Source organism: Panulirus ornatus, chromosome 11 (assembly GCF_036320965.1).
Source record: "Panulirus ornatus isolate Po-2019 chromosome 11, ASM3632096v1, whole genome shotgun sequence".
NCBI classification, from domain to species: Eukaryota; Metazoa; Arthropoda; class Malacostraca; order Decapoda; family Palinuridae; genus Panulirus; species Panulirus ornatus.
In genome coordinates, this window is record NC_092234.1 from 21,902,780 (window position 1) to 21,929,663 (window position 26,884).

Sequence of the window (26,884 nt, forward strand, 5' to 3'; positions counted from 1 at the left end):
ACTTGTTTAGCCAGAATACTATGATAATGGAATTTTCTTATGCTTTAGAAGCCATTTTGAAAACTTTAAATGATTAGGCATACATTTGACTACTCACATTCATCCTGTACTCTCAGATGAGGAAATTATTTTTGTAAGCTTATGTTCAGCATACTGTTTTTGAGCTATGGTACACACAGCACAAAAATGATCTAAACTGAAAGGTACATGAAAAAATCTGAGAGCATACCTAGCCCTTACAGTTGATCTTTGTAAGACCTGTCATTCTCTGGATTAAAGATTGTTTTTGTGCTGTATGTACATTGGTTGCTGGTGAGTAATTTGCATGAAGGGATTCTGCTTGCATTTCTGTGCAGTTTAGAAAAAATAGATTAAATCATGGATATATGATGAAGAAAGAGTTTTGCGTGTTGATATTTTAGTATTTCATCTTCTAAGTTTTGGTGATTTGTTTTCAGGTTTCTCAGTGGTATGACTTGGTTGTCTTCACAGCAAGTATGGAGATATATGGGGCAGCAGTAGCAGACAAATTAGATGCTGGCCGTGGCATTCTACGGCGCCGGTATTACCGCCAGCACTGTACACTAGACTATGGTAGTTACACAAAGGACCTGGCTGCCATATGTCCAGACTTGGCCTCCATATTCATCCTAGACAATTCCCCAGGAGCATATAGGCAATATCCAGGTAGGAAGATATATTAATCAATGTGACCATTGTATGTAGGTTGTAGTTGGTAGGCAGCCATTGGCCAGGGAGGTGTTTTACTAGTACCACCCACCTGGGTATTTGGAGGGTTAGTATTTCCTGCATAGTGAACTAGTGCTTCAGTGGTTGTCAAATTGCACTCCTTTGACCCAAGTAGCTGTCTTTTCTTTCTGTCTCACCCAAACGTTGACTGCTGGTATTCTGTCCACAAACATACAATGTCTCCTTGACCCAAGTAGCTGTCTTTTCTTTCTGTCTCACCCAAACGTTGACTGCTGGTATTCTGTCCACAAACATACAATGTCTCCTTTTCACAAAGAACACTCAACAACACTTAACTCACTCAACTCATTCTTCACAACTCTAGATTTCCATGTGGTGAGAGCTCCATGCAAGCCCTGCCTTTTGGCAAAATGGTAGGAGCAATAGATAGAAGTAGTAGGTAGGAACGTTAGGCAGGAGCTTTAGGTAGAAACATTAGTTAGAAGTAGTTGGTTGGAGTATAAGCTAGGAGCATTAGATAGAAGACATAGGTTGTAGCATTAGGTAGGAACATTGAGTAGATGTAGTTGCTCGGAACATTTGGTAGGAGCTTCTGAAAACCATATGCTAAAGGTGCCTTCTACCAGTGGCCTGTTAAGGCTGAAATACTGAAGGCTAAGAAGTGGCACTGGAGTTCAACAGCTGCTGGGACTTTTTTTGCTTTGGCCATCCTCTTGAGAGACTTCCCAAAAGAAATAGGCATCAGAGGTATAGATAAGTAGTTACCATTGTTTTATCTAGAGAGCCAAGTACAATTCATGTTTCTTTATTGATCCATTTATTCATCCTGCCATCCATACATCGAACCAACTACCCAGTGCCCACTTAAATGTACTTATATCTTTTGTCCCAATATGGATTATTGATTTATGCTGGAAACTGCTTACTCTGGAGGCCTGGAAATGTAAAATGTTGTGTTTCTTTGGGAGTAGAATAATAGTCAAAAGTTATAATGGTATAGTTTCATGGTATTTGGGGAGGGTAGCAGATGTATGCTGAAAGAGTTTTCTGTCATAGTTCAGCTAAGAGTTATCACTATATAGATCTTTAGATTTGTTGGCCAAAGAAGAGAGTTTTGAGCTGCTTGTTTAAAAGCTCACAGGTAAAAAAAAATTCATCGCAGATGAAAAGGAAGGACAGAGTTGTTTTGTTTGTGAGGGAGAGTCGGTTCAGTGGAACTTGAGTCTATCTTGAAAGTTTGTAGATGGGCATAAGGGGATCACTTGTGGTGGAGAGCAAAAGCTGTGCTGTAGCAAATATATTTGTACATACTGTGAGCAGGCATAGAATTATGTTGAAATGAGACTGTAAGTAGTATTTTGACATCATTAGTATCTATGAAAGAGGTATTATTGAAGATATTCATGGGTTTTGAGACTAATATTATACATCTGTGCCTCCACTTGCAACGACGTTGTATTCGTGGGCAACCTCTTGTGGGTCAAAACATTGGAAGTTGAGCATCTGAAACCCATGTTATAAGGGGAGTTATGTTCCTGAACAATAATTTTCATGGTCTACCCCTTTTGAATGGACTGTACCCAGAAACAGCATACCATCATATATCACATTCTGTCATAAAGTGATTTGGATGGTATTGAATTAAAAGTAATGAGGGTTTGTGCTGCTGCTGAGTAGGATGGTGATGAATGAGGGATACTGGGAGGTAAGGGAGATGGTTTATCTTTGTCTGTAATGCCTCCTGAATTATCTTATTCAGCGCTTGTTTCTATATCACAGTTATTGGAGATGAAAGTTGATAGGTACTTGTGAAAAATATTGTGGTAACAGTTTAACAGTAAGGTTATTTAATGTATGTATGACTCATGTTGAGGTGCCTGAGGACTGGCGGAATGCTTGCATAGTGCCATTGTACAAAGGCAAAGGGGATAAGAGTGAGTGCTCACATTACAGAGGTATAAGTTTGTTGAGTATTCCTGGGAAATTACATGGGAGGGTACTGATTGAGAGGGAGAAGGCATGTACAGAGCATCAGATTGGGGAAGAGCAGTGTGGTTTCAGAAGTGGTAGAGGATGTGTGGATCAGGTGTTTGCTTTGAAGAATGTATGTGAGAAATACTTAGAAAAGCAAATGGATTTGTATGTAGCATTTATGGATCTGGAGAAGGCATATGATAGAGTTGATAGAGATGCTCTGTGGAAGGTATTAAGAATATATGGTGTGGGAGGCAAGTTGTTAGATGCAGTGAAAAGTTTTTATCGAGGATGTAAGGCATTTGTACGTGTAGGAAGAGAGGAAAGCGATTGGTTCTCAGTGAATGTAGGTTTGCAGCAGGGGTGCGTGATGTCTTCATGGTTGTTTAATTTGTTTAAGGATGGGGTTGTTAGGGTGTGAATGCAAGAGTTTAGGAAAGAGGTGCAAGTATGCAGTCTGTTGTGGATGAGAGAGCTTGGGAAGTGAGTCAGTTGTTGTTCGCTAATGATACAGCGCTGGTGGCTGATTCGTGTGAGAAACTGCAGAAGCTGGTGACTGAATTTGGTAAAGTGTGTGAAAGAAGAAAGCTGAGAGTAAATGTGAATAAGAGCAAGGTTATTAGGTACAGTAGGGTTGAGGGACAAGTCAATTTTGAGGTAAGTCTGAATGGAGAAAAAGTGGAGGAAGTGTTTAGATATCTGGGAGTGGATTTGGCAGTGGATGGAACCATGGAAGCGGAAGTGAATCATAGGGTGGGGAGGGGGTGAAAGTTCTGGGAGCGTTGAAAATGTGTGGAAGTCAAGAACATTATCTCGGAAAGCAAAAATGGGTATGTTTGAAGGAATAGTGGTTCCAACAATGTTATATGGTTGCGAGGCTTGGGCTATAGATAGAGTTGTGCGGAGGAGGGTGGATGTGCTGGAAATGAAATGTTTGAGGACAGTATGTGGTGTGAGGTGGTTTGATCGAATAAGTAATGAAAGGGTAAGAGATTTTTTTTTTTTTTTTTTTTTTTTTTTTTTTTTATACTTTGTCGCTGTCTCCCGCGTTTGCGAGGTAGCGCAAGGAAACAGACGAAAGAAATGGCCCAACCCCCCCCCCCCATACACATGTACATACACACGTCCACACACGCAAATATACATACCTACACAGCTTTCCATGGTTTACCCCAGACGCTTCACATGCCTTGCTTCAATCCACTGACAGCACGTCAACCCCTGTATACCACATGACTCCAATTCACTCTATTTCTTGCCCTCCTTTCACCCTCCTGCATGTTCAGGCCCCGATCACACAAAATCTTTTTCACTCCATCTTTCCACCTCCAATTTGGTCTCCCTCTTCTCCTCGTTCCCTCCACCTCCGACACATATATCCTCTTGGTCAATCTCTCCTCACTCATTCTCTCCATGTGCCCAAACCATTTCAAAACACCCTCTTCTGCTCTCTCAACCACGCTCTTTTTATTTCCACACATCTCTCTCACCCTTACGTTACTTACTCGATCAAACCACCTCACACCACACATTGTCCTCAAACATCTCATTTCCAGCACATCCATCCTCCTGCGCACATCTCTATCCATAGCCCACGCCTCGCAACCATACAACATTGTTGGAACCACTATTCCCTCAAACATACCCATTTTTGCTTTCCGAGATAATGTTCTCGACTTCCACACATTTTTCAAGGTTCCCAAAATTTTCGCCCCCTCCCCCACCCTATGATCCACTTCCGCTTCCATGGTTCCATCCGCTGACAGATCCACTCCCAAATATCTAAAACACTTCACTTCCTCCAGTTTTTCTCCATTCAAACTCACCTCCCAATTGACTTGACCCTCACCCCTACTGTACCTAATAACCTTGCTCTTATTCACATTTACTCTCAACTTTCTTCTTCCACACACTTTACCAAACTCAGTCACCAGCTTCTGCAGTTTCTCACATGAATCAGCCACCAGCGCTGTATCATCAGCGAACAACAACTGACTCACTTCCCAAGCTCTCTCATCCCCAACAGACTTCATACTTGCCCCTCTTTCCAGGACTCTTGCATTTACCTCCCTTACAACCCCATCCATAAACAAATTAAACAACCATGGAGACATCACACACCCCTGCCGCAAACCTACATTCACTGAGAACCAATCACTTTCCTCTCTTCCTACACGTACACATGCCTTACATCCTCGATAAAAACTTTTCACTGCTTCTAACAACTTGCCTCCCACACCATATATTCTTAATACCTTCCACAGAGCATCTCTATCAACTCTATCATATGCCTTCTCCAGATCCATAAATGCTACATACAAATCCATTTGCTTTTCTAAGTATTTCTCACATACATTCTTCAAAGCAAACACCTGATCCACACATCCTCTACCACTTCTGAAACCGCACTGCTCTTCCCCAATCTGATGCTCTGTACATGCCTTCACCCTCTCAATCAATACCCTCCCATATAATTTACCAGGAATACTCAACAAACTTATACCTCTGTAATTTGAGCACTCACTCTTATCCCCTTTGCCTTTGTACAATGGCACTATGCACGCATTCCGCCAATCCTCAGGCACCTCACCATGAGTCATACATACATTAAATAACCTTACCAACCAGTCAACAATACAGTCACCCCCTTTCTTAATAAATTCCACTGCAATACCATCCAAACCTGCTGCCTTGCCGGCTTTCATCTTCCGCAAAGCTTTTACTACCTCTTCTCTGTTTACCAAATCATTTTCCCTAACCCTCTCACTTTGCACACCACCTCGACCAAAACACCCTATATCTGCCACTCAGTCATCAGACACATTCAACAAACCTTCAAAATACTCATTCCATCTCCTTCTCACATCACCGCTACTTGTTATCACCTCCCCATTTACGCCCTTCACTGAAGTTCCCATTTGCTCCCTTGTCTTATGCACCCTATTTACCTCCTTCCAGAACATCTTTTTATTCTCCCTAAAATTTACTGATAGTCTCTCACCCCAACTCTCATTTGCCCTTTTTTTCACCTCTTGCACCTTTCTCTTGACCTCCTGTCTCTTTCTTTTATACTTCTCCCACTCAATTGCATTTTTTCCCTGCAAAAATCGTCCAAATGCCTCTCTCTTCTCTTTCACTAATACTCTTACTTCTTCATCCCACCACTCACTACCCTTTCTAAACAGCCCACCTCCCACTCTTCTCATGCCACAAGCATCTTTTGCGCAATCCATCACTGATTCCCTAAATACATCCCATTCCTCCCCCACTCCCCTTACTTCCATTGTTCTCACGCGTATTCCTCGCGTGTCGTAGAAAGCGACTAGAGGGGACGGGAGCGGGGGGCCGGAAATCCTCCCCTCCTTGTATTAACTTTCTAAAATGGGAAACAGAAGAAGGAGTCACGCGGGGAGTGATCATCCTCCTCGAAGGCTCAGAGTGGGGTGCCTAAATGTGTGTGGATGTAACCAAGATGTGAAAAAAGGAGAGATAGGTAGTATGTTTGAGGAAAGGAACCTGGATGTTTTGGCTCTGAGTGAAACAAAGCTCAAGGGTAAAGGGGAAGAGTGGTTTGGAAATGTCTGGGGAGTGAAGTCAGGGGTTAGTGAGAGGACAAGAGCAAGGGAAGGAGTAGCAATACTCCTGAAACAGGAGTTGTGGGAGTATGTGATAGAATGTAAGAAAGTAAATTCTCGATTAATATGGGTAAAATTGAAAGTTGATGGAGAGAGGTGGGTGATTATTGGTGCATATGCACCTGGGCATGAGAAGAAAGATCATGAGAGGCAAGTGTTTTGGGAGCAGCTAAATGAGTGTGTTAGCGGTTTTGATGCACGAGACCGGGTTATAGTGATGGGTGATTTGAATGCAAAGGTGAGTAATGTGGCAGTTGAGGGAATAATTGGTATGCATGGGGTGTTCAGTGTTGTAAATGGAAATGGTGAAGAGCTTGTAGATTTATGTGCTGAAAAAGGACTGATGATTGGGAATACCTGGTTTAAAAAGCGAGATATACATAAGTATACTTATGTAAGTAGGAGAGATGGCCAGAGAGCGTTATTGGATTACGTGTTAATTGACAGGCGTGCGAAAGAGAGACTTTTGGATGTTAATGTGCTGAGAGGTGCAACTGGAGGGATGTCTGATCATTATCTTGTGGAGGCTAAGGTGAAGATTAGTATGGGTTTTCAGAAAAGAGGAGTGAATGTTGGGGTGAAGAAGGTGGTGAGAGTAAGTGAGCTTGGGAAGGAGACCTGTGTGGGGAAGTACCAGGAGAGACTGTGTACAGAATGGAAAAAGGTAAGAGAGATGTGTGGTATTAAAAAGAGTGTGGTTGAGAGAACAGAAGAGGGTGTTTTGAAATGGTTTGGTCACATGGAGAGAATGAGTGAGGAAAGATTGACCAAGAGGATATATGTGTTAGAGGTGGAGGGAATGAGAAGTGGGAGACTAAATTGGAGGTGGAGAGATGGAGTGAAAAAGATTTTGAGTGATCGAGGCTTGAACATGCAAGAGGGTGAAAGGCATGCAAGGAATAGAATGAATTGGAACGATGTGGTATACCAGGGTAGACGTGCTGTCAGTGGATTGAATCAGGGCATGTGAAGTGTCTGGGGTAAACAACAGAAAGTTTTGTGGGGCCTGGATGTGGAAAGGGAGCTGTGGTTTCGGTGCATTATACATGAGAGCCAGAGACTAAGTGTGAACAAATGTGGCCTTTGTTGTCTTTTCCTAGCGCTACCTCGCGCACATGCGGGGAAGGGGTTTTCATTTCATGTGTGGCGGGGTGGCAATAGGAATGAATAGGGGCAGACAGTATGAATTATGTACATGTGTATGTATGTATATGTCTGTGTGTATATATATATGTATATGTCTGTGTGTGTATATATATGTACACGTTGAGATGTAAAGGTATGTATATGTGCATGTGTGGACGTGTATGTCTATACATGTGTATGGGGGTGGGTTGGGCCATTCTTTCGTCTGTTCCCTTGCGCTACCTCGCTAACGCGGGAGACAGCGACAAAGTATAATAAACAAATAAATAGTTTAAGATTCAGCCAGAATGGGATGGGGTGGTGTTAGGGTTAAAGGGAGGCTTGTCTTCCCCCTCAAAACAAAAATTATTCAGCAGCTGTTGCCATATTGCAGACATTGTTGACATAATTTAGTGGAAACTTACTGAAAAAGGTGGCAATAAGGGCCTGAAGTGCTACTGGAATGAAATGGGGGGGGTGGTATTCTTTTTTTTTTTTTTGTAAACCCCTAGAATTACCTTATTCTTCAACTGTTGCCATGTCTCAGTTATTGCATACTATACTGAGTGTGAACGAATGGGGCCTTTGTTGTCTTTTCCTAGTGCTACTTAGCACACATGAGGGGGGAGGGGGTTGTTATTCCATGTGTGGCGAGGTGGCGATGGTAATGAATAAAGGCAGACAGTGTGAATTATGTGCATGTGTATGTATGTATATGTCTGTGTGTGTATATATATGTATACATTGAGATGTATAGGTATGTATATTTGCTTGTGTGGACGTGTATGTGGGTGGGTTGGGCCATTCTTTTGTCTGTTTCCTTGCGCTACCTAGCTAATGCGGGAGACAGCGACAAAGCAAAATAGAATAATAAAATAATAGTCCTGGAATTTTCTGAATGAAACTCTTGCAAGGGCTTACTTACATATAACACCTTAACTGTTAATTATAGTTACCTTTTCAGTCCTCAAAATTCACATCTTTGAAATTTAGAAAATGTATACAACCATAGAATTTTTAAGATATTTGTATAACAGTGAAAAAAAGAACATATCAGAAATATATTTCTTCCTCTACTTTTGCTCAAAAATTGTGTAGAGCTTTTGTAAATGTTTTAGCACAATACCCTAAAAAGGGCAGGAGTGAGTTGCCTCTGCAGATGTTTTATGTTTTACTTTTTGTACTCCAAGAATTTTTTTTATATTTTTTTTCAAATGATAAATCTTTTCATAGTATAATCAGTGCAGTGTATCGATAATTTCATCATAAAAACTAAGTTATAAACGTGTAAAATTACCAGCTGCACCATTCAGATACAGTATTGTCAAGGTCAATTGTCAAGGTCATATGGGTATTGGTAGCACTGCCTGCTCTTTTGTTAGAAACATCTTTTCCAGCCTCTTCTTGGTCAACTTTCAGTGCTGGAAGAGCAAGTGCCCTTAAAAGCACTCTCCACAAGATTTGCAGACAGTCATCATTGTCAAGTAATCCAGGATCATCTGACTCGTCCTTGACGAAGTCTAGGTAAAGCTGCCCAGATTTACTCTAGAAAGTTCACCAAAATGTGTTTTCATTGGTAAGTTAGGAAGATGATTGACTGTGGGGATAGATTATCTTGCGCTGAAGGGCTAGCCATCACCCTGTCTATATGCACAGCTCAGAATTGGAGACGTGGAATTTGATGCATAAATAGAGGAATCACCTGACTTGTTTAAGTATATGCCTGGGTTAATTTATGGATTAAAATCTCACTTAATACCCTCTCCAAGTTGAAGTGCCTGGATTCCAAACTACAACCTGTAAAGATGTGACAGAAATAGATGTTACGGAGTTTGACTGCATTTTATAGATATTCTTATAATAAATAGACTACTGAATTTCTCATTGCAATAATATATAGACCACCAGATGTATAGCCACAAGACTTTACGGAACAAATAGGAAACCGAATTATATTTCGACCTTCGTGGAAACCCAGGCCTGACTGTAATTGTTTTTGGGGACATCAACCTGGTATGCTTAAAATGAAGACTGGTAGGAAACAACATTGGAGCTGATACTACCAGCACTGGAAGTGGAGCTGATACTACCAGTACTGGAAGTAGCTCAGATGAACAAGTGCAAAATAGAGTTGTTCAGAATGTGTGCAAGTTCTTCCTCAGTCAACAAATAACAAAACCACCCAAAAGAAATAACACTCAGAACTTAATCTTTGCACATATTGTGGGCCTACTATGTGAGGTCAGTATCTCCGACACAGTATGCACTGATCACAACCTACTGAAGTAAAAACAAGTTTTAGATGCTAAACTGCTCAGGAAAACATACATAACTTTGGAAGTGTTTACTTTAATATCAGTTTTAATAGGAAGTGGATAGAATGGAAGAATGTAATCAATGAGACGTGTGCAAAACAGTGGGAAACCCTTTTGAGTACCAAAACAGATGAGGAGTGTATTAAAGTACATGACCACTTTGGTGCTCCAAACGTGCATCAGTCATATGCCTGTGAGAAGAAAGCACGAATGCTATAGAGTAGAACTAGCAAGACTAACACTTTACAGGTGGTGAAAAAGAGTTGCAGACCTAAAGAAGCGACAGTTCTTTCAGTAAAGGAAATATAACTTATTAGGTGAGCTATTGGACATGCATCATAAACTCAAAATTTCATAAGGAAGGCTGGAGAATGAAGAAGAGGAAAAAGTCATTAATGAGAAATAACTAGGGACACATTTACTCATATGCACAATGCAAAAGAAGGATCACAAACTCTTTGGTCCCCTTAAGAAAGAAGGTACTTATACAGAAGAATACCAAGAAATGAGTGAGATTCTAAAAAAGAAAGCTATGAATTGTTATTCAATGAGCCAAATGCTATCTTAATGATAAATACCTCAACAGACTTCTTCCCTAAACAGTGGACCTCCAGTGTTACAATTAACTGATACTGTCACTGTTGTTAGTTACTAGGTTTAGCAGTGCAAAGAAATAGATTAGTTGGGTTGTGAATTTGAATGGAGGAAACTCAGGGGATGTGAAATGTTTTAGATACATGGGAGTGAATGTCGCTGTGAAAGGAACCTGGGAAGTTGAGGTGAGTCGTAGGTTGGGTGCAGGGGCAAAGATCCAGGAAGCTTTGAGGAATGTCTGGGAGGGGGCAGTGATGGGTATGTTTGAAGGTATATTAGTCATGATGGTAATGTATGGGCGTGAGGTTTGGGCTTTATATGAGAATGTTTGGAAGAGGGTGAATGTGTTGGAAGTGAAATGTTTGAAGACATTATGTGGTATAAGGAAGATTATTTAATTGTACAGTAAGAGAGAGGTGTGGTAATAAGAAGAGTATGGTTGAGAAAGCTGAAGAGGTTATATAGAAGGGGTTTGGACAAGTGGGGAGAATGAGTGACGAGAGGTTCACAAAAAGTGAATATGTATGTCGGAAGTATAGGGTACAAGGAGGGAAGAGGGAGAGTGAATAGTAGATAGAAGGATAGAATGAACAAGATTTTGCTTGCTGGAGGGTGTACACAGGATAGAGTGAATTGGGGTGATGTGGTATGCAGAGGGCAATGTGCTTTCAGTGAACAGAACCAGGGCATATGGAGCAGCTAGGGAAATCTTGAGAAGGTATGTGTGACTTGTTGTGGATAGGGTGCTGTGGGTTCTCTGCATTACACCTGACAGATTGAGAATGGATGTGAGCGAATGAGGCATTTTTATTATCTATTTCTGATGCTACCTTGCTAACTTGGGAAATAATGAACAAGCTTGAAAAAAATTGGATATGAAAAAAACATGATAGGGTTGAGAGTGATGCCTTGTGGAAAGTTTTAAGAAGAGGAAAGCATTTAGGAGCAGTGAATTTTTAATTTTTTTAGGAGCAGTTTTTTTTTTTTTTTTTTTTTTTTAAGCAATTAAAGGGGGGAGGGGCTGGGAACCCTCCCTTTCTTGTAATTCAATTTCTATATGTGGAAATAGAAGAAGGATTCAAGCAGGAAGTGTTCATCCTCCTCAAAAGCTCAGATTGGGGTGTCTGAATGTGTGTGGATGTAACCAAGGTAAGAAGAAAGGAGAAATAGGTAGTATGTTTGGGGAAAGATATCTGGACGTTCAGGCTCTGAGTGAAATGAATCTCAAGGGTAAAGGGGAAGAATGGTTTGGAAAAGTCTTGGAAGTAAAGTCAGGTGTTGGTGAGAGGACAAGAGCTAAGGAAGGAGTAGCTCTACTGCTGAAGCAGGAGTTGTGGGAGTATGTGATAGAGTGTAAGAAAGTAGATTCTAGATTGATATGTGTAAAACTGAGTGGATAGAGAGGGATGGATGATCATTGGTGCTTATGCACTGGTCATGAGAAGAAAAATCATGAGAGGCAAGTGTTTTGGTAGCTGCTGAGTGAGTGTGTCAACAGCTTTGGTGTGCAGGACTGGGTATTAGTGCTGGGTGATTTAAATGCAGAGGTGAATAATGTGGCAGTTGAGGGTGTAATTGGTGTACATGGGGTATTCAGTGTTGTGAATGGAAATGGTGAAGAGCCTGTGGATGTGTGTGCTGAAAAAAGACTTGTGATAGGGAATACTTGGATTAAAAAGAGTATATGTATGTGAGTAGGAGAGATGGTCAAAGGGCATTATTAGATTTCGTGTTAATTGATAGGTGTGTAAAAGAGAGACTTTTGGATGTTGATGTGCTGAGAGAGGCAGCTGGAGGGATGTCTGATCACTATCTTGTGAAGGTGAAGGTGAAGATTTGTAGAGGTTTTCAAAAAAAAAGAAAATGTTAGGGCCAAAAGAGTGGTGAGAGTAACTGAGCTTGGAAAGGAGACTTGTGTGAGGAAGTACCATGAGAGATTGCATGTAGAATGGCAATAGGTGAGAGCAATTGATGTGAGGGGAGTGGGTTTGGATGGGATGTATTTAGGGAAGCGTTGATGGCGTGTGCAAAAGATGCATATGGCATGAGAAAGGTGGGAGGTAAGCAGATTAGAAAGGGTAGTGAGTGATAGGATGAAGAAGTAAAGTTGTTAGGGAAGGAGAAAAGAGAGGTGTGTGGACAGCAGTTACAAGGAAGGAGTGCAGATGACTGGGAGATGTGTAAAAGAAAGTGGCAGGAGGTTAAGAGGAAGTTGCAGTGGATTGAAAAGGAGGGCAAGTGAAAGTTAGGGTGAGAAAGTATCATTAACCCTTAGGGAGAATAAAGATATTTTTTGGAAGGAGGTAAATAATGTGCATAAAGCAAGAGAAAAAATGGGAACATCAGTGAAGGGGGCAAGGGGGAAGTGATAACAGGTAATGATGAAGTAAGGATCCTTAGATGGAGTGAGTATTTCGAAGGTTTGTTGAACATATTTGATGATAGAATGGGAGATGTAGGGTGTTTTGATTGGAGTGGTATGCATAGTGAGAGTGTCAGGGAGAATGGTTTGCTTAAGAGAGAAGAGGTAGCAAAAGCTTTGTGGAAGATGAAATCCAGCAAGGCGGCAGGTTTGAATTGTATTGCAGTTGAATTTATTAAGGAAGGAGGTGACTGAGTTGTTGATTGGTTTTCAAGGATATTCAGTGTATGTACGGGTTATGGTGAAGTGCCTGAGGATTGGCAGAATACATGCATAGTGCCACTGTACAAGGGCAAAGGGGATAAAGCATGTTCAGAGCATCAGATTGGGGAGGAGCAGTGTGGTTTCAGAAGTGGTAGAGGATTTGTGGATCAGATGTTTGCTTTGAAGTTGTGTGTGAGAAATATTTAGAAAAACAAGTGGATTTGTATGTAGCATTTATGGGTCTAGAGAAGGCATATGATAGGGTTGATAGAGATGCTTTGTGGAAGGTCTTGAGAGTATATGGTTGGGAGGTAAGCCGTGAGAAGCAGTGAAAAGTTTTCACCAGTAATGTAAGGCATGTGTATGAGTAGGAAGAGAGGAAAGTGATTGGTTTTCAGTGAAGGTCAGTTTGCACCAGGGGTGTCATGCCCCCATGGTTGTTTAATTTTATTTATGGATGGGGTTGTTAGGGAGGTAAATGCAAGAGTTTTGGAGAGGGGGCAAGTATGCAGTCTGTTGGGGATGAGAGGGCCTGGGGATTGAGTCAGTTGTTGTTCGCTGATGATAGAGCACTGGTGGCTGATTTGAGTGAGAAACTGCATAAGTTGGTGACTAAGTTTGAAAAAGTGTGTGCAAGGAGAAATTTGATTGTAAATGTGAATAAGAGCAAGGTTATTAGGTTCAGAAGGGTTAGGGTTAAGGGGCAAATTAGTTGGCATGTAAGTTTGAATGGAGAAAAACTGGAGGAAGTGAAGTGTTTTAGATATCTGGGCCTGGGGAATGAGTCAGTTGTTGTACGCTGATGCTATAGGACTGGTGGCTGATTCGAGTGAGAAACTGCATAAGTTGGTGACTAAGTTTGAAAAAGTGTGTGCAAGGAGAAATTTGATGGTAAATGTGAAGAAGAGCAAGGTTATTAGGTTCAGAAGGGTTAGGGTTAGGGTTAAGGGATGTAAGTTTGAATGGAGAAAAACTGGAGGAAGTGAAGTGTTTTAGATATCTGGGAGTAGACTTAACAGCGAATTGAACCTTGGAAGTGGAAGTGAGTCACAGGGTTGGGGAGGGGGCGAAGGTTCTAGGATTGATGAAGAATGTGTAGAAGGAGAGAACTTTATCTCAGAGAGCAAAAATGGGTATGTTTGAAGGAATAGTAGTTCCAACAATTTTGTATGGTTGCGAGGCATGGGCTATGTATAGGGCTGTACAGAGGAGGGTGGATGTGTTGGATATGAATTGGTTGAGGACAGTATGTGCTGTGAGGTGGTTTGAGGGAGTAAGTAATGAAAGGGTAATAGAGATGTGTGAAAATAAAATGAGTGTGGTTGAGAGAGCAGAAGAGGGTGTGTTGAAATGGTTTGGACCTATGGAGAGAATGAGTGAGGAAAGACTGACAAAGCGGATATATGTGTCAGAGATGGAGGGAACAGGGAGAAGCAGGAGACCAAATGAAGGTGAAGGATGGAGTGAAAAAGATTTTGAGCAGTTGGGGCCTGAACACGCAAGAAGATGAAAGAAGTGCAAGGAATAGAGTGAATTAGATCGATTTGGTACCAGGGTCGACATGCTATCAATGGACTATATCAGCGTCTGGGGTAAACCATGGAAAGTTTTGTGGGGCTTGGATGTGGATAGTGAGCTAAGGTTTCGTTGCTTTACACATGACAGCTAGAGACTGAGTGTGAGTGAATGTGGCCTTTTTGTTTGTTTTCCTGGCACTATCTCGCTGAAGCAGGGGGTAGTGATACTGTTGCCTGTGGGGTGGAGTAGTGCCAGGAATGGATGAAGGGAAGCAAATATGAATATATACAAGTGCTTGTATATGTGTACGTCTTTGTATGTATATGTGTGCATATGTGTATATGTTGTTATGTATGTGTGTGTATATGGGCATTTATGTGGATGAGGCATTATTCATCTGTTTCCTGGCACTACTTTGCTGACATGGGCAATGCTGATTATTTTTTTTTTCTTTTTTTGCTTTGTCGCTGTCTCCCGCATTTGCGAGGTAGTGCAAGGAAACAGAAGAAAGAAATGGCCCAACCACCCCCATACACATGTATATACATACATGTCCACACATGCAAATATACATACCTATACATCTCAATGTACACATATATATGCACACACAGACACATACATATATACCCATGCACACAATTCACACTGTCTGCCTTTATTCATTCCCATCGCCACCTCGCCACACATGGAATACCATCCCCCTCCCCCCTCATGTGTGCGAGGTAGCGCTAGGAAAAGATAACAAAAGCCCCATTCGTTCACACTCAGTCTCCAGCTGCCATGCAATAATGCCCGAATCACAGCTCCCTTTCCACATCCAGGCCCCACACAACTTTCCATGGTTTACCCCAGACGCTTCACATGCCCAGATTCAATCCACTGACAGCACGTCAACCCTGGTATACCACATCGATCCAATTCACTCTATTCCTTGCCCACCTTTCACCCTCCTGCATGTTCAGGCCCCGATCACTCAAAATCTTTTTCACTCCATCTTTCCACCTCCAATTTGGTCTCCCACTTCTCCTCGTTCCCTCCACCTCCGACACATATATCCTCTTGGACAATCTTTCCTCACTCATTCTCTCCATGTGCCCAAACCATTTTGAAACACCCTCTTCTGCTCTCTCAACCATGCTCTTTTTATTTCTACACATCTCTCTTACCCTTACATTACTTACTCGATCAAACCAACTCACACCACACATTGTACTCAGACATCTCATTTCCAGCACATCCACCCTCCTGCGCACGACTCTATCCATAGCCCACGCCTCGCAACCATACAACATTGTTGGAACCACTATTCCTTCAAACATACCCATTTTTGCTTTCCGAGATAATGTTCTCGACTTCCAAACATTCTTCAATGCTCCCAGGATTTTCGCCCCCTCCCCCACCCTATGATTCACTTCCGCCTCCATGGTTCCATCCGCTGCCAGATCCACTCCCAGATATCTAAAGCACTTTACTTCCTCCAGTTTTTCTCCCTTTAAACTTACCTCCCAATTGACTTGACCCTCAACCCTACTGTACCTAATAACCTTGCTCTTATTCACATTTACTCTTAACTCTCTTCTTTCACACACTTTACCAAACTCAGTCACCAGCTTCTGCAGTTTCTCACATGAATCAGCCACCAGCGCTGTATCATCAGCGAACAACAACTGACTCACTTCCCAAGCTCTCTCATCCACAACAGACTTCATACTTGCCCCTCTTTCCAAAACTCTTGCATTCACCTCCCTAACAACCCCATCCATAAACAAATTAAACAACCATGGAGACATCACACACCCCTGCCGCAAACCTACATTCACTGAGAACCAATCACTTTCCTCTCTTCCTACACGTACACATGCCTTACATCCTCGATAAAAGCTTTTCACTGCTTCTAACAACTTGCCTCCCACACCATATATTCTTAATACCTTCCACAGAGCATCTCTATCAACTCTATCATATGTATGATAGAATACAAAAATAAATGAGTTTTGTCAGGAGATTATGGCATTTTCTGAGTAGTTAGAGAGGAGCTTGAGCAGTTCCAGGTGAAGATTGGTATGTGGCAGGATTCTATGATGTCAGTGTGTCAATTTAACCTGGTTATGGATAGGATGGTAGAGGAAGTGAACATGAGGGTTTTTCAGAGAGGGTTAGGTCTTCAGTCCAGCAAGAGTGGGGATGCTTAGGAGATGAGACAGTTTTTGTTTGCTGGTGGCAGATTCGAGTGTGGAACAGCAGAAATTGGCTTCTTAGTTTGAGAGACTATTTGAAAGGAGATAGATGAGCATGAATATGAATAAAGTTATTCATATTTATGCCCCAGAAGAAAGTAGAACATAGAAATGAGTAAAGTTGTTCATATTTATGCTCAACTTTCTCCTTTCATACAGCCTTTCAAACTATATTTATATATAAATGAATAATTATAGTTTGAGAGACAGTATGAAAGGAGAAAGTTGAACGTAAATATGAATAAAGGCAAGGTTATTGGGTTTAGCACTGGAGAGAGACAGGTTAGTTGGTGTGTGATTTGAAATGGAGAAAACTTGGAGGAAGTGAAGATTTTTAGATACCTTGGAGTGGACATGGCAGTGAAAGGAAGGACGGGAACTTCAATAAGTCGTGGGGTGGATGAGAAAGCAAAGATTCTGGGAGCATTTTTAGGAATGTATGAAAAAGAGGATCTGGGAGGATGAAGATGGACATGTATGGAGGTATAGTAGTTCTGTATGCGAGACATGGGCTCTAGATGAGAATGTATGGATGAAGGTAAATGTTTTGGGAATGAAAAGTTAAAGTATGTGAGGATGGTTGATTAAGTATGAAATGTTAGGGTAAAAGAGAGTTGTGATAATAAGCAGAGTCTATGTGATAGAGCTTCAAGGTGTGGTGAAATGTTTTGGACATATGGAGTGAAAGAGTGTGGAGAGGTTGATAGTGGGGATATATGTGTCAATTTGAGGGGACAAGGAGAAAGAGTAGACCGAATTGAAGGTGTAAGGATGGCATGACAAAGGTTTTGAGTGCTTGGGGCCTGATCATGATGGAGGAAGTACGTTGTGCAAGGGATAGACTAAATTAGAGTGATGTGATACACTGGGGGAGTGCAGTCAGTGGATTAAACCAGGGCATATGAAGCATTTGGGGAAGACCATGGAAAGGTCTGTGGGGCCTGGTTGTGGATGGAGGATTGTGGTTTCAGTGCATAACAAATTGCAGCTAGAGAATATATGTGAGCTAATAAGGCCATCTCTTTGTCTTTTCATGGTGTTACCCTGTTAATGCAGGAGTCAGTGAACACATGCAAAAAGAATATAATTGTACTAGATAAATGTATACTTCAGCGAGGTAGCACAAGGAAACAGACGAAAGAACAGCCCAACCCAACCATATACACGTGTATACATACACGTCCACACACGCACATGTACATATGTATACATTTCAGCATATACACATATATACATATGCAGACATACACATATATATACACAAGTACATAAGTCACACTTGCTGTCTTCACTCATTCCCATCGCCAACCCGCCACACATGAAATGACACCCCCCCACCCCCTGCACGCACACGAGGTAGTGCTAGGAAAAGACAGCAAAGGCCACATTCATTCACACTCAGTCTCTAGCTGCCATGTATAATGCACCGAAATCACAGCTCCCCTTCCACATCCAGGCCCCACAATACTTTCCATGGTTTACCCAGACGCTTCACATGCCCTGATTTAATCCATTGACAGCACTTCGACCCCGGTATACCACATCGTCCCAATTCACTCTATTCCTTGCACGCCTTTCACCCTCCTGCATGATTAGGCCCCAATCATTCAAAATTTATTTCACTCCATCCTTCCACCTCCAATTTGGTCTCCCACTTCTTGCTCCCTCCACCTTTGACACATATATCCTCTTTGTCAGTCTTTCCTCACTCACTCTCTCCATGTGACCAAACCACTTCAATACACCCTCTTCTGCTCTCTCAACCACACTCTTTTTATTATCACACATCTCTCTTACCCTTTCATTACTTACTTGATCAAACCACCTCACACCACATATTGTCCTCAAACATCTCATTTCCAACACATCCACCCTCCTCCGCACAACCCTATTAGCTCACGTCTCGCAACCATATAACATTGTTGGAAATAGAAACCATAGATAGTCATAAGTGTTATTTAGTGAATGTGAGTTACCCCACCACTCAGTTCCTCCAACTGCCTCCACTGATGCAATTAAGGATTGTCTTTAGGGCTGTCTCACATTCATGTAAGATATGTTATCTCACTTGGTTCTACATATCTTTATGTTTACTTGTATTTCTTTCTCAAGTAGTATTGATAACAGCCATCACTGTATTTGCTTAAAAAAAAGAAGAAAAGCTTCCTTCATCTTATCTGCTACCCCTTGCCATGGCTTTTACATGTTTCAACTTTATAGCTCTATACTTTAACCAAATGAAATATGTTAGGTCATTTTGTTTTGTATATATTCTTTACTTTTAACATACATTTGTTTTAGAATGAAAAACAAAATATGGAGATTTCATTTATGTGTACACTTGAGCAATTTTTTTATGAAGTTCCCAGTGTATAAGGGTTATTTTGTATCACATTATGAGATTGTATGACTATAATTTTTCCTTATTACATATCTTCAGGATAGAAGGCAGGCTTGGTATTTTTGATAGTGATGGCCTGCATGTAGTGGTGGGGGTACTCATTAGTTTTTCAAGTTTCATAGGATTGGGATTGGTCAGTCTTGGCTATTGCTGAGTTACTGGATAAATGTTATGTAAGTTTACCCTTCATGGAATGAATTTGTTTGCTTGTTCTTTGAAGTAGGTTGGATGGATAGTTACTGTACTAGAAGTTTAGGTTTTGAGTAGCAGTTGTTCAACCAACATTTTGATTGAGTTTTCTCTGAATGTGTTGTTCTGTTCTTTATTCTACAGTCTTAGATATAACATCTTGTTTTATTTGTCAAATAGAATAAGACCATACTGTAATCTGAGTTGCTTTTTTGACTTGGTCATTTTGTTTGTCAAATAGAATAAGACGTATCTGAGTTGCTTTTTGACATGGTATTGTTACATGTGCTTTATTGTCCACAGATAATGCAGTGCCCATTAAGTCGTGGTTCAGTGATCCTCTGGACACTTCCCTGCTCAACTTGCTGCCTATGCTGGATGCACTTCGCTTTACTGCCGATGTGCGTTCTGTGTTGTCCCGAAACCTACACCTTCACCGCTTATGGTAGCACTCAGGTACGATCATTTGAATCTTTAGTCAATATTTCCCTATTTAAGGCTCACATCATAGAAAAGATGGTTTAAAAATGTTGTTTTACGTAGGTGTTTGCATGGAAAGATATATGTGAGAAGTACTTTGAGAAAGAGTGGGATTTGTGTGGCATTTTTGTGTCTGGAACAAGAGTATGATAGAGCAGACAGAGATTCCTTGTGAAAGGTGCTGTGAATATATGGTGTCGGAGGAAAGCTACTAAATGTAGTGAGGAGTTTTTAGTGGGAGGAAGGAAGGAGGGTGGCTATTTGATATCTTTATGGATAGGCTGATGGGGGAGGTAAGTAAGGCTGATGAGGGAGGGAAATACAAGGGTTTTGGAACAATGGACTTTTCATGTTGATGGCTCCAGTCATGGACAAAAGTCCACATCATTGCCAGACCTCAATTAAGATACGGAGAGAATAATGAAAGGGAAAAAGGAAAGACAAGGGAAAGTAATTACAAATTTTGGAGGAAGTGAAAACCTGTCTTTTATGATATGTCTGCTCAGGTCATAGTTATTGGGAAAGACATGAGAAGGCATTGAGTTCCAAAGCTTCAACACTTATCAAAATGTCCCACCCTTGAGTTGCCAATTGCCACACAGTAATAATATTTACAGTCTGCTAGGTAGGATGTGGGGTGGAACTAGGATCAGTTGGTCTTTGCAGATGACATGACTTTGCTGGTAGACTCTCGATAGAATATCCAGAAGCTGGTTTCAGGTTTTAGGAAAATGTGGGAAAGGAGAGAGTTGAGGGTTGATATGAACAAAAGTAAGGTAATAAGGTGCAGCAGGGGTATGAGAAAAGATGGTTTGAGTGGAAGTTTGAATGGAGAATACTTGGAGAACCGAGTCTCGTAGGTATTCGGGATTAGACATGACAGCATTGGAACCATGGGGGTTGAAGTGAATCATGGGCTTGGTGGAGGGCTAATGTCTTGGATGCATTAAAGTATGTGTGGAAGAAGAGGATAGTGTTTGTAAGAGCAATGATGGTGATGTTTGAAGGTATAATCATTCTAACCGTGTTGTGTGAAAGTGAGCTTTAGGCCTTGAATGCAAAGGAAAGGAAAAGGCTGAAGGTGTTGGAAGTGAAATACTTGAGGATGATATGTAGTATGAGATGGGTTGACCATATAGGTATTGGTTGTCAAATAAGTGTGTGGAAATAAAGGTAGTCTAACTGATGGCAAACTGTGATGTGCTGAAATGGTTTTGGCGTATGTGTAGGATGAATGAAGTAAGAGTGACCAAGAAGATATATCTAAAAGAAATGATGGGAGCAAGGGATAGGAGGAGACCAAGGAGATGGAAGAATGAAGTGAAGGAGACTTTTCGGGTATTATGGCTTGAACATTCTGTAAGGTCAAGAGGGTTGCAATTGTGAGATTGAATTAGATCAACATGGTATATGGAGATTGATGTACTGTCAGTGGGCTGAGCCAGGGAAGGTGAAGAAGTGGAAATACACAGTGGAGTGGTCTGTGGAACTTATTTTTAGATGATGTGCTCTGGTTTCATTGCATTATACAGTCTCCTAAAAGAAAAAAAAAATTATAAGTACCATTCGATTTAAGGCTTTTGTGGGTCAAGTTTTATTAGTGGAGAAAATTGTGTATATGCCTTATATATGACAGCTAGAGAGTGGATGTAAGGTCACATCTTTGTCTGTTTCTGATGCTACCTCGATGTTGTGGGAAATATTTAACATATGAAAAAAGAGATCCTCTTACTCACTTATGGTAGGGATATCATGTATCTGGTAGCTGACATGATTTACCATCTGTGTTATTGAGAGTGGAGGGATGCAACTTTCGCTCCCAGTCCTTGTATAGTGATATTTTTACTGTTTGTGTTTTGGGTGATTATTTTCACACAACCCTAACAAAGACCTTCCTTCACAAAGGGGAAGGCAAGGGTGGATGTTATCTAGCTTACTGCTTATTGTTGATGTTTACAATAGTGTGGAAATTCTTTATAACTTGAATAAAGAGTCCAGGACATTATCATTAATGGTTCATTTTCTTTTCAGGGTTATAGTTTGTATTGTGTGGCTGTGGCTCTGCAAGTTGACTACTGGCCACCATTATTGGTCTCAGGGGTACATTAGGCATCTGAAAAGCCTTAGTGTTCCCCCTCCCCCCTCCCCCTGGTGTGAGTGGCGAGTGTAAGTGATGACGTCAATGGTGTAGTAATCAGTCTAGTTGGTAGCCTCTCGATACGACTGAGTGTTGCCTAACAAAAACTTTTTTCCTGACAATAGATTGATTTAACCTTTATAGTGCTTGAACACATTTTTATATAGAATAATGTTTAGCTAGAGAATATATGTGGATTCTATTGAAGGATAGTTTACTTTAAATTGTATTTATTCCAAGCTTACAATACAATTGGGTCAAATAACAAGGGCTTTAGAGTTCTGATGTCTGTGTGTAACATGGGCTTTAGGCTCAGTTGTCAGTGTGCAGCATGGGCATAGAGATCTATATCTGTGTGTAGCATGGGCATAGAGCTCTGATTATCTGTGTGAAACATAGGCTTAGAGCTGTGTTGCCTATACATTACATGGGCATAGAGCTTTATTATCTCTTTGACATAGGCATAGAGCTCTGTTGTGTGTGTGTGTGTATAAAACATGGACTTAAGCTCAGTTATATAAAACAGCGACTCAGAGCTGTATATTCCATGTGCATCATGGGTAAACAACATTACTGTCTGTGTATAACATAGACTTAGAGCTCTGTTGTCTTTAACTTGGGCTTAGAACTCTGCTGTCTTTGTTTAACATGGGCTAGAGCTCTGTTCTATTATGTATGACTTGGATACAGAACTCATTGGTCTGTATGTAACATAAGCATATAGCTCTCTTTTGTGTACAACTTAATCTTAGAGATTTGTTATCCATATGTTACGATGGATATCTGTTGTTTGTGTATAACATGTCAACAGGTTTAAGTCTGTTGTGACATAGGTATAAAGCTCTGATGGTTTTGTTCAAGATTGATATAGAGCTCTCTTTTTAGTGGATGACGAAGATGTGGAAATATTTTGCAGGACTTCTAACAGACCCTTATAGTCTTGAGCAACTACACTAAGACGACCCACTAACACATGAAGGTACAAAGGTTTCCCATTTGAATATTGGGTTGTAAGAAAGAGTGCTTGTGTATGTTTGTAAATATATAGTTGTGTGTGTAGGTACAGGGTCCTTTTGTTGTCCTTCGGCCTTTTGTTTTGGTGGCGGTGGTGGGGAGGCTGTTGTGTCCAAGATAGTGTGTGCTGACGGTGGGAGAATTGGAGAAGTTAAAAAGGTAAGTGGTGTGGACAGTCTAAGCTACTAGGCTAGGATTATGGAGGATTGAATAGCTGTGACATACAGGGTGTCAATGGCCCCCTTTCTGTGTCGGTTACAAAAAATTGTTGAAAATGTTTGTAGGATCTCTAGATGTGCAGATGCTTGTTAGGGAAGCACATGTGCAACTTTGAATTGCGGAGCATGGTTTATACTGTACCTCTTGTCATCAATACCCCAAAAACTAGGTTACACAGTTGGCTATGCTTGATGCTCCATGCCTGCTATAGTAAAGCACAAGTTTTATCTTGGATATCTAGCTTTGCCTCTAAGCAAGTGACACAGGAGCCATATTTGTCTGAAGTTAGTTTAGCTGTGTGGATATTTCTCCTGTTCTGTTCTGTTGTTCTGTATGACAGTTTTAGAGCTAGAAATTGCTTTTAGATATGATGATTTGATATGCTGCTTTATGCAAATTACATTTATGGTTTCTTTGGTATTCTGGACTTTGAGTCTTTGATTTCTTAGGTATTCCAACCATTGAGACTGTACCCAACTTGCTGTATTGCCCTTGTGACAGACACTAATGGTGCATGTTAAATAATGGTTGAGCTAGTAAGAACATAAGAAGGGGGAGCAAATGTGGCTTGCTCCTGTCTTGTTTAACACTTATTATCCAGGATGATAAACAAAACCTAGTGCTATAGTATGATATTGACACACTCAGCGTATATCCTAAGAAAGAAAGGGTTGAGCTTCTAACTAGGTGAGGTTAGCAAGGTGTCATATATTGTGCTGCATGAGCAGGGCCAAATAATCCTGTCTTGGAGGTTGCCACCCTACATATGACTTTTTTTTTCTAGCTTGATTGGCTTCATTATTATTCAGGAGTAAGTGAACTGGGTTAAAGCACAGACCAGTCAGAGAACTAGAGTCAGTTTCCAGACAGTTTGTACTTGTTTAGATCATATCACTCTTTTATTTTCCCCTTAAATGCTAGGTTACTTGCAGGAGGCTGCTCACAATTAAAAGCTGAAAAAGAGGATATCAAATTTTCTGTTTCCCATCTTAAGATAAAAAACATGTAAAAGTAAGGGATATTTACAAAATAGTGAAATTACAATTTGTATGCCCTTTGTATAGTAATTAAGTACACATTTAGAATCCTCACAAGATGGTGTAGGAAATTTGTTCATATTTTCTTTTTCCTCATTGAAGTGATAGGAGTACATTTAAAGGTAAAGGATATGCACTGAAAAATGTGCTAACGTACCTTATATGGCCATAGCATTGTGCTATTTGTGGAATCATCATGGAAGTGGTGGAGGAGGGTGTGGATCACCTATTGTTACAGTCTGAGGCATCATGGAGTCACCACCCAGCTGCTAAAGCATAGGAAGTGAGCATTGGAGCATGTAGTACCCAACAGTACTGCAGTTATGCCTTGTTGCTCCTAAGTCTGTCAGCTGTGTACATCTGGTGTTTAAGGGTTAAGTACAGAGTCCTGAAGCTGTATACACCTGGTGTTTATGGGTTAAGTACAGAGTTCTGTAGAAAAGGGGGAAAAACACCATCCTTGTATCTCTTGCATGTTGTAGAAGACATCTAAGAGGGGTGAGAGAGTTGGGCTGGAAATCCTCTACTTCTGTATTTTTGCTTTTCAAAAGAAAAAACAGATGAAAGGGTGATTAAAACTTCTCATTGTTTCTGGCAGTTTTCTTCCCTCACCGTATATTTCTTGAGACCTTCCACAAGGCTTTGCTTTCAACCTTCTCATATGCTTTCTCTAGATCCATAAATGCCACAAATCTATCGGCCTTTATAGGTATTTCTCACACTCATTCTTTAAAGCAAATACCTGATCCACATATCCTTTTTGACTTTTGAAACCACACTGCTCCTCCTCAGTCTGATGCACATGCCTTTACTCTCTCAGTCATTACCTTTCTATACAATTTACCAGGTACACTTAAACTTATCCCTTTGTAGCTAGAACACTCACCTTTATTCTTCTTGCCTTTATACAGTGGCGCTGTTTATGCTGTATATCATTGGGCACCTTTGCATGATCCATGCACACGTTGAAAATCTAAACAAACCAGTCAACAACATGGATCCCCTTTTTGTTTATATTCAACTGCAATACCATCCGCTCCAGCTGCCTTGCCACACCTCATCTTGCATAAAGCTTTCACCACCTCTTCTTTCCTCACTAAACCACTCTTGACTTTTTCACAACCATACCACCCCAACCCAGTCACCCTACATCTACCACCCTATCATCAGACACTCCTTCATCCCACCTCTCACTACCTTTCTAATCTGACCATCTCCCAACTTTTGTGCGCCTCATGCGTCTCTTGCACATGTGAGCACTACTTCCCTAAACACTTCCCATTTTTAACCCACTCCTCTAGTTTCATTTACTCTCACCTTTAGCCATTCTGCACTCAGTATCTCCTGGTATTTCTTCACACAAGTGTCTTTTCCAGGCTCACTTACCTGCCACTTTCTTCTCACCAATAACATTTTATCTTTTCAGAAAACCTTTACACATCTTCATCCTCTCCTCCACAAGATAGTGATCAGACATCCACCAGCTGCCCCTCTCAGCACAATCACATACAAAAGTATCTATTTAACATATATATTATTAGATATAGGGAGTGGGGGGCTGGAAATCCTCCCCTCTCATTTTTTTTTAATTTTCCAAAAGAAGGAACAGAGAAGGGGGCCACGTGAGGATATTCTCTCAAAGGCCCAGTCCTCTGTTCTTAACGCTACCTCACTAATGCGGGAAATGGTGAATAGTATGAAAGAAAGAAAATTATTAGATATGTACTCAAATAGTGCCTGCTGACCATCTTTCCTTCTCATATATATGTACTTATGTATGTCCTTAAATCAGGTATTTCTTGTATGTATGTCCTTCTTAAACCAGGTATTTCCAGTCACCAGTCCTTTTTCAGCCCACAACTCCACAAGCTGGTCACCATTTCTATTCACTTTAGTGAATACCCCATGCATCCCCATTATACTTTCAACTGCCATATTATTCACCTTCACATTTAATTCACTCATCACTAATGCCCCATCTCTTGTATCAAAACTGCTGATACACTCACTCAGCTACTTCCAAAACACTTGCCCTTTCTGATCTTTCTTCTCATGGTCAGGTGCTTTTTTCTTTTACATACTATTCGCCATTTCCCGCATAAGTGAGGTAGCATTTAGAACAGAGGACTGAATCTTTGAGGAAATATCCTCACTGGGCCCCCTTCTCTGTTCATTATCTTGGAAAATTAAAATGCATAAGCACTAATAATCTACCATCTCTTGCCATCCACTTTCATTTTTACCTGCATCTGTTTAGAACTTACTTCCTTACACTCTTTTACACAATTCCACAGTTAATGCTTCAGCAGGATATATACATACTACATTCATGCTTCATACCACAAGCATCAACACAAAAACACAGACAAACTTAGTACCTTTATAGCATTAACTTGCACCAGATTTAGACAAGAAAAGAACATATATTGCATCCTAACTATACAATTCAACTTCAGTTTGCTCAGAGTTTAGAGTTTTGGAACAGCACTAAACACCTCCCATCCAAGCCACTTCATAACACACCATTATCTCCCAAGTGGTTGTAAAATGCTTACTCCTGCTTCACATCTCTGAAACTTATTCTTACAGAATTCCCCACCCCCAGCAAACATATCACAAGCAAAACATACACACACACTGGAATGACCTGACAAGTGCTAAACTGCTGG

At 40.9% G+C, this 26,884-nt stretch overlaps 1 protein-coding gene across 2 annotated transcripts in view; it reads left to right on the plus strand.

Moving 5' to 3' along the window:
- Positions 1 to 26,632, plus strand: part of Dd (CTD nuclear envelope phosphatase 1-like protein dullard) — a 142,339-nt gene extending 115,707 nt beyond the window's left edge. Inside the window, exons 4-6 of one of the 2 annotated variants that reach the window (XM_071666747.1) lie at positions 459 to 687; positions 19,632 to 19,784; positions 21,840 to 26,632. In XM_071666747.1, coding sequence (XP_071522848.1) covers positions 459 to 687; positions 19,632 to 19,777 — 375 coding nt within the window. In that variant the 3' untranslated portion in view covers positions 19,778 to 19,784; positions 21,840 to 26,632. The remainder of the gene's footprint in view (positions 1 to 458; positions 688 to 19,631; positions 19,785 to 21,839) is intronic. The other variant, XM_071666746.1, reaches the window with a different exon arrangement.
- The last annotated feature ends 252 nt before the right edge of the window (positions 26,633 to 26,884 follow it).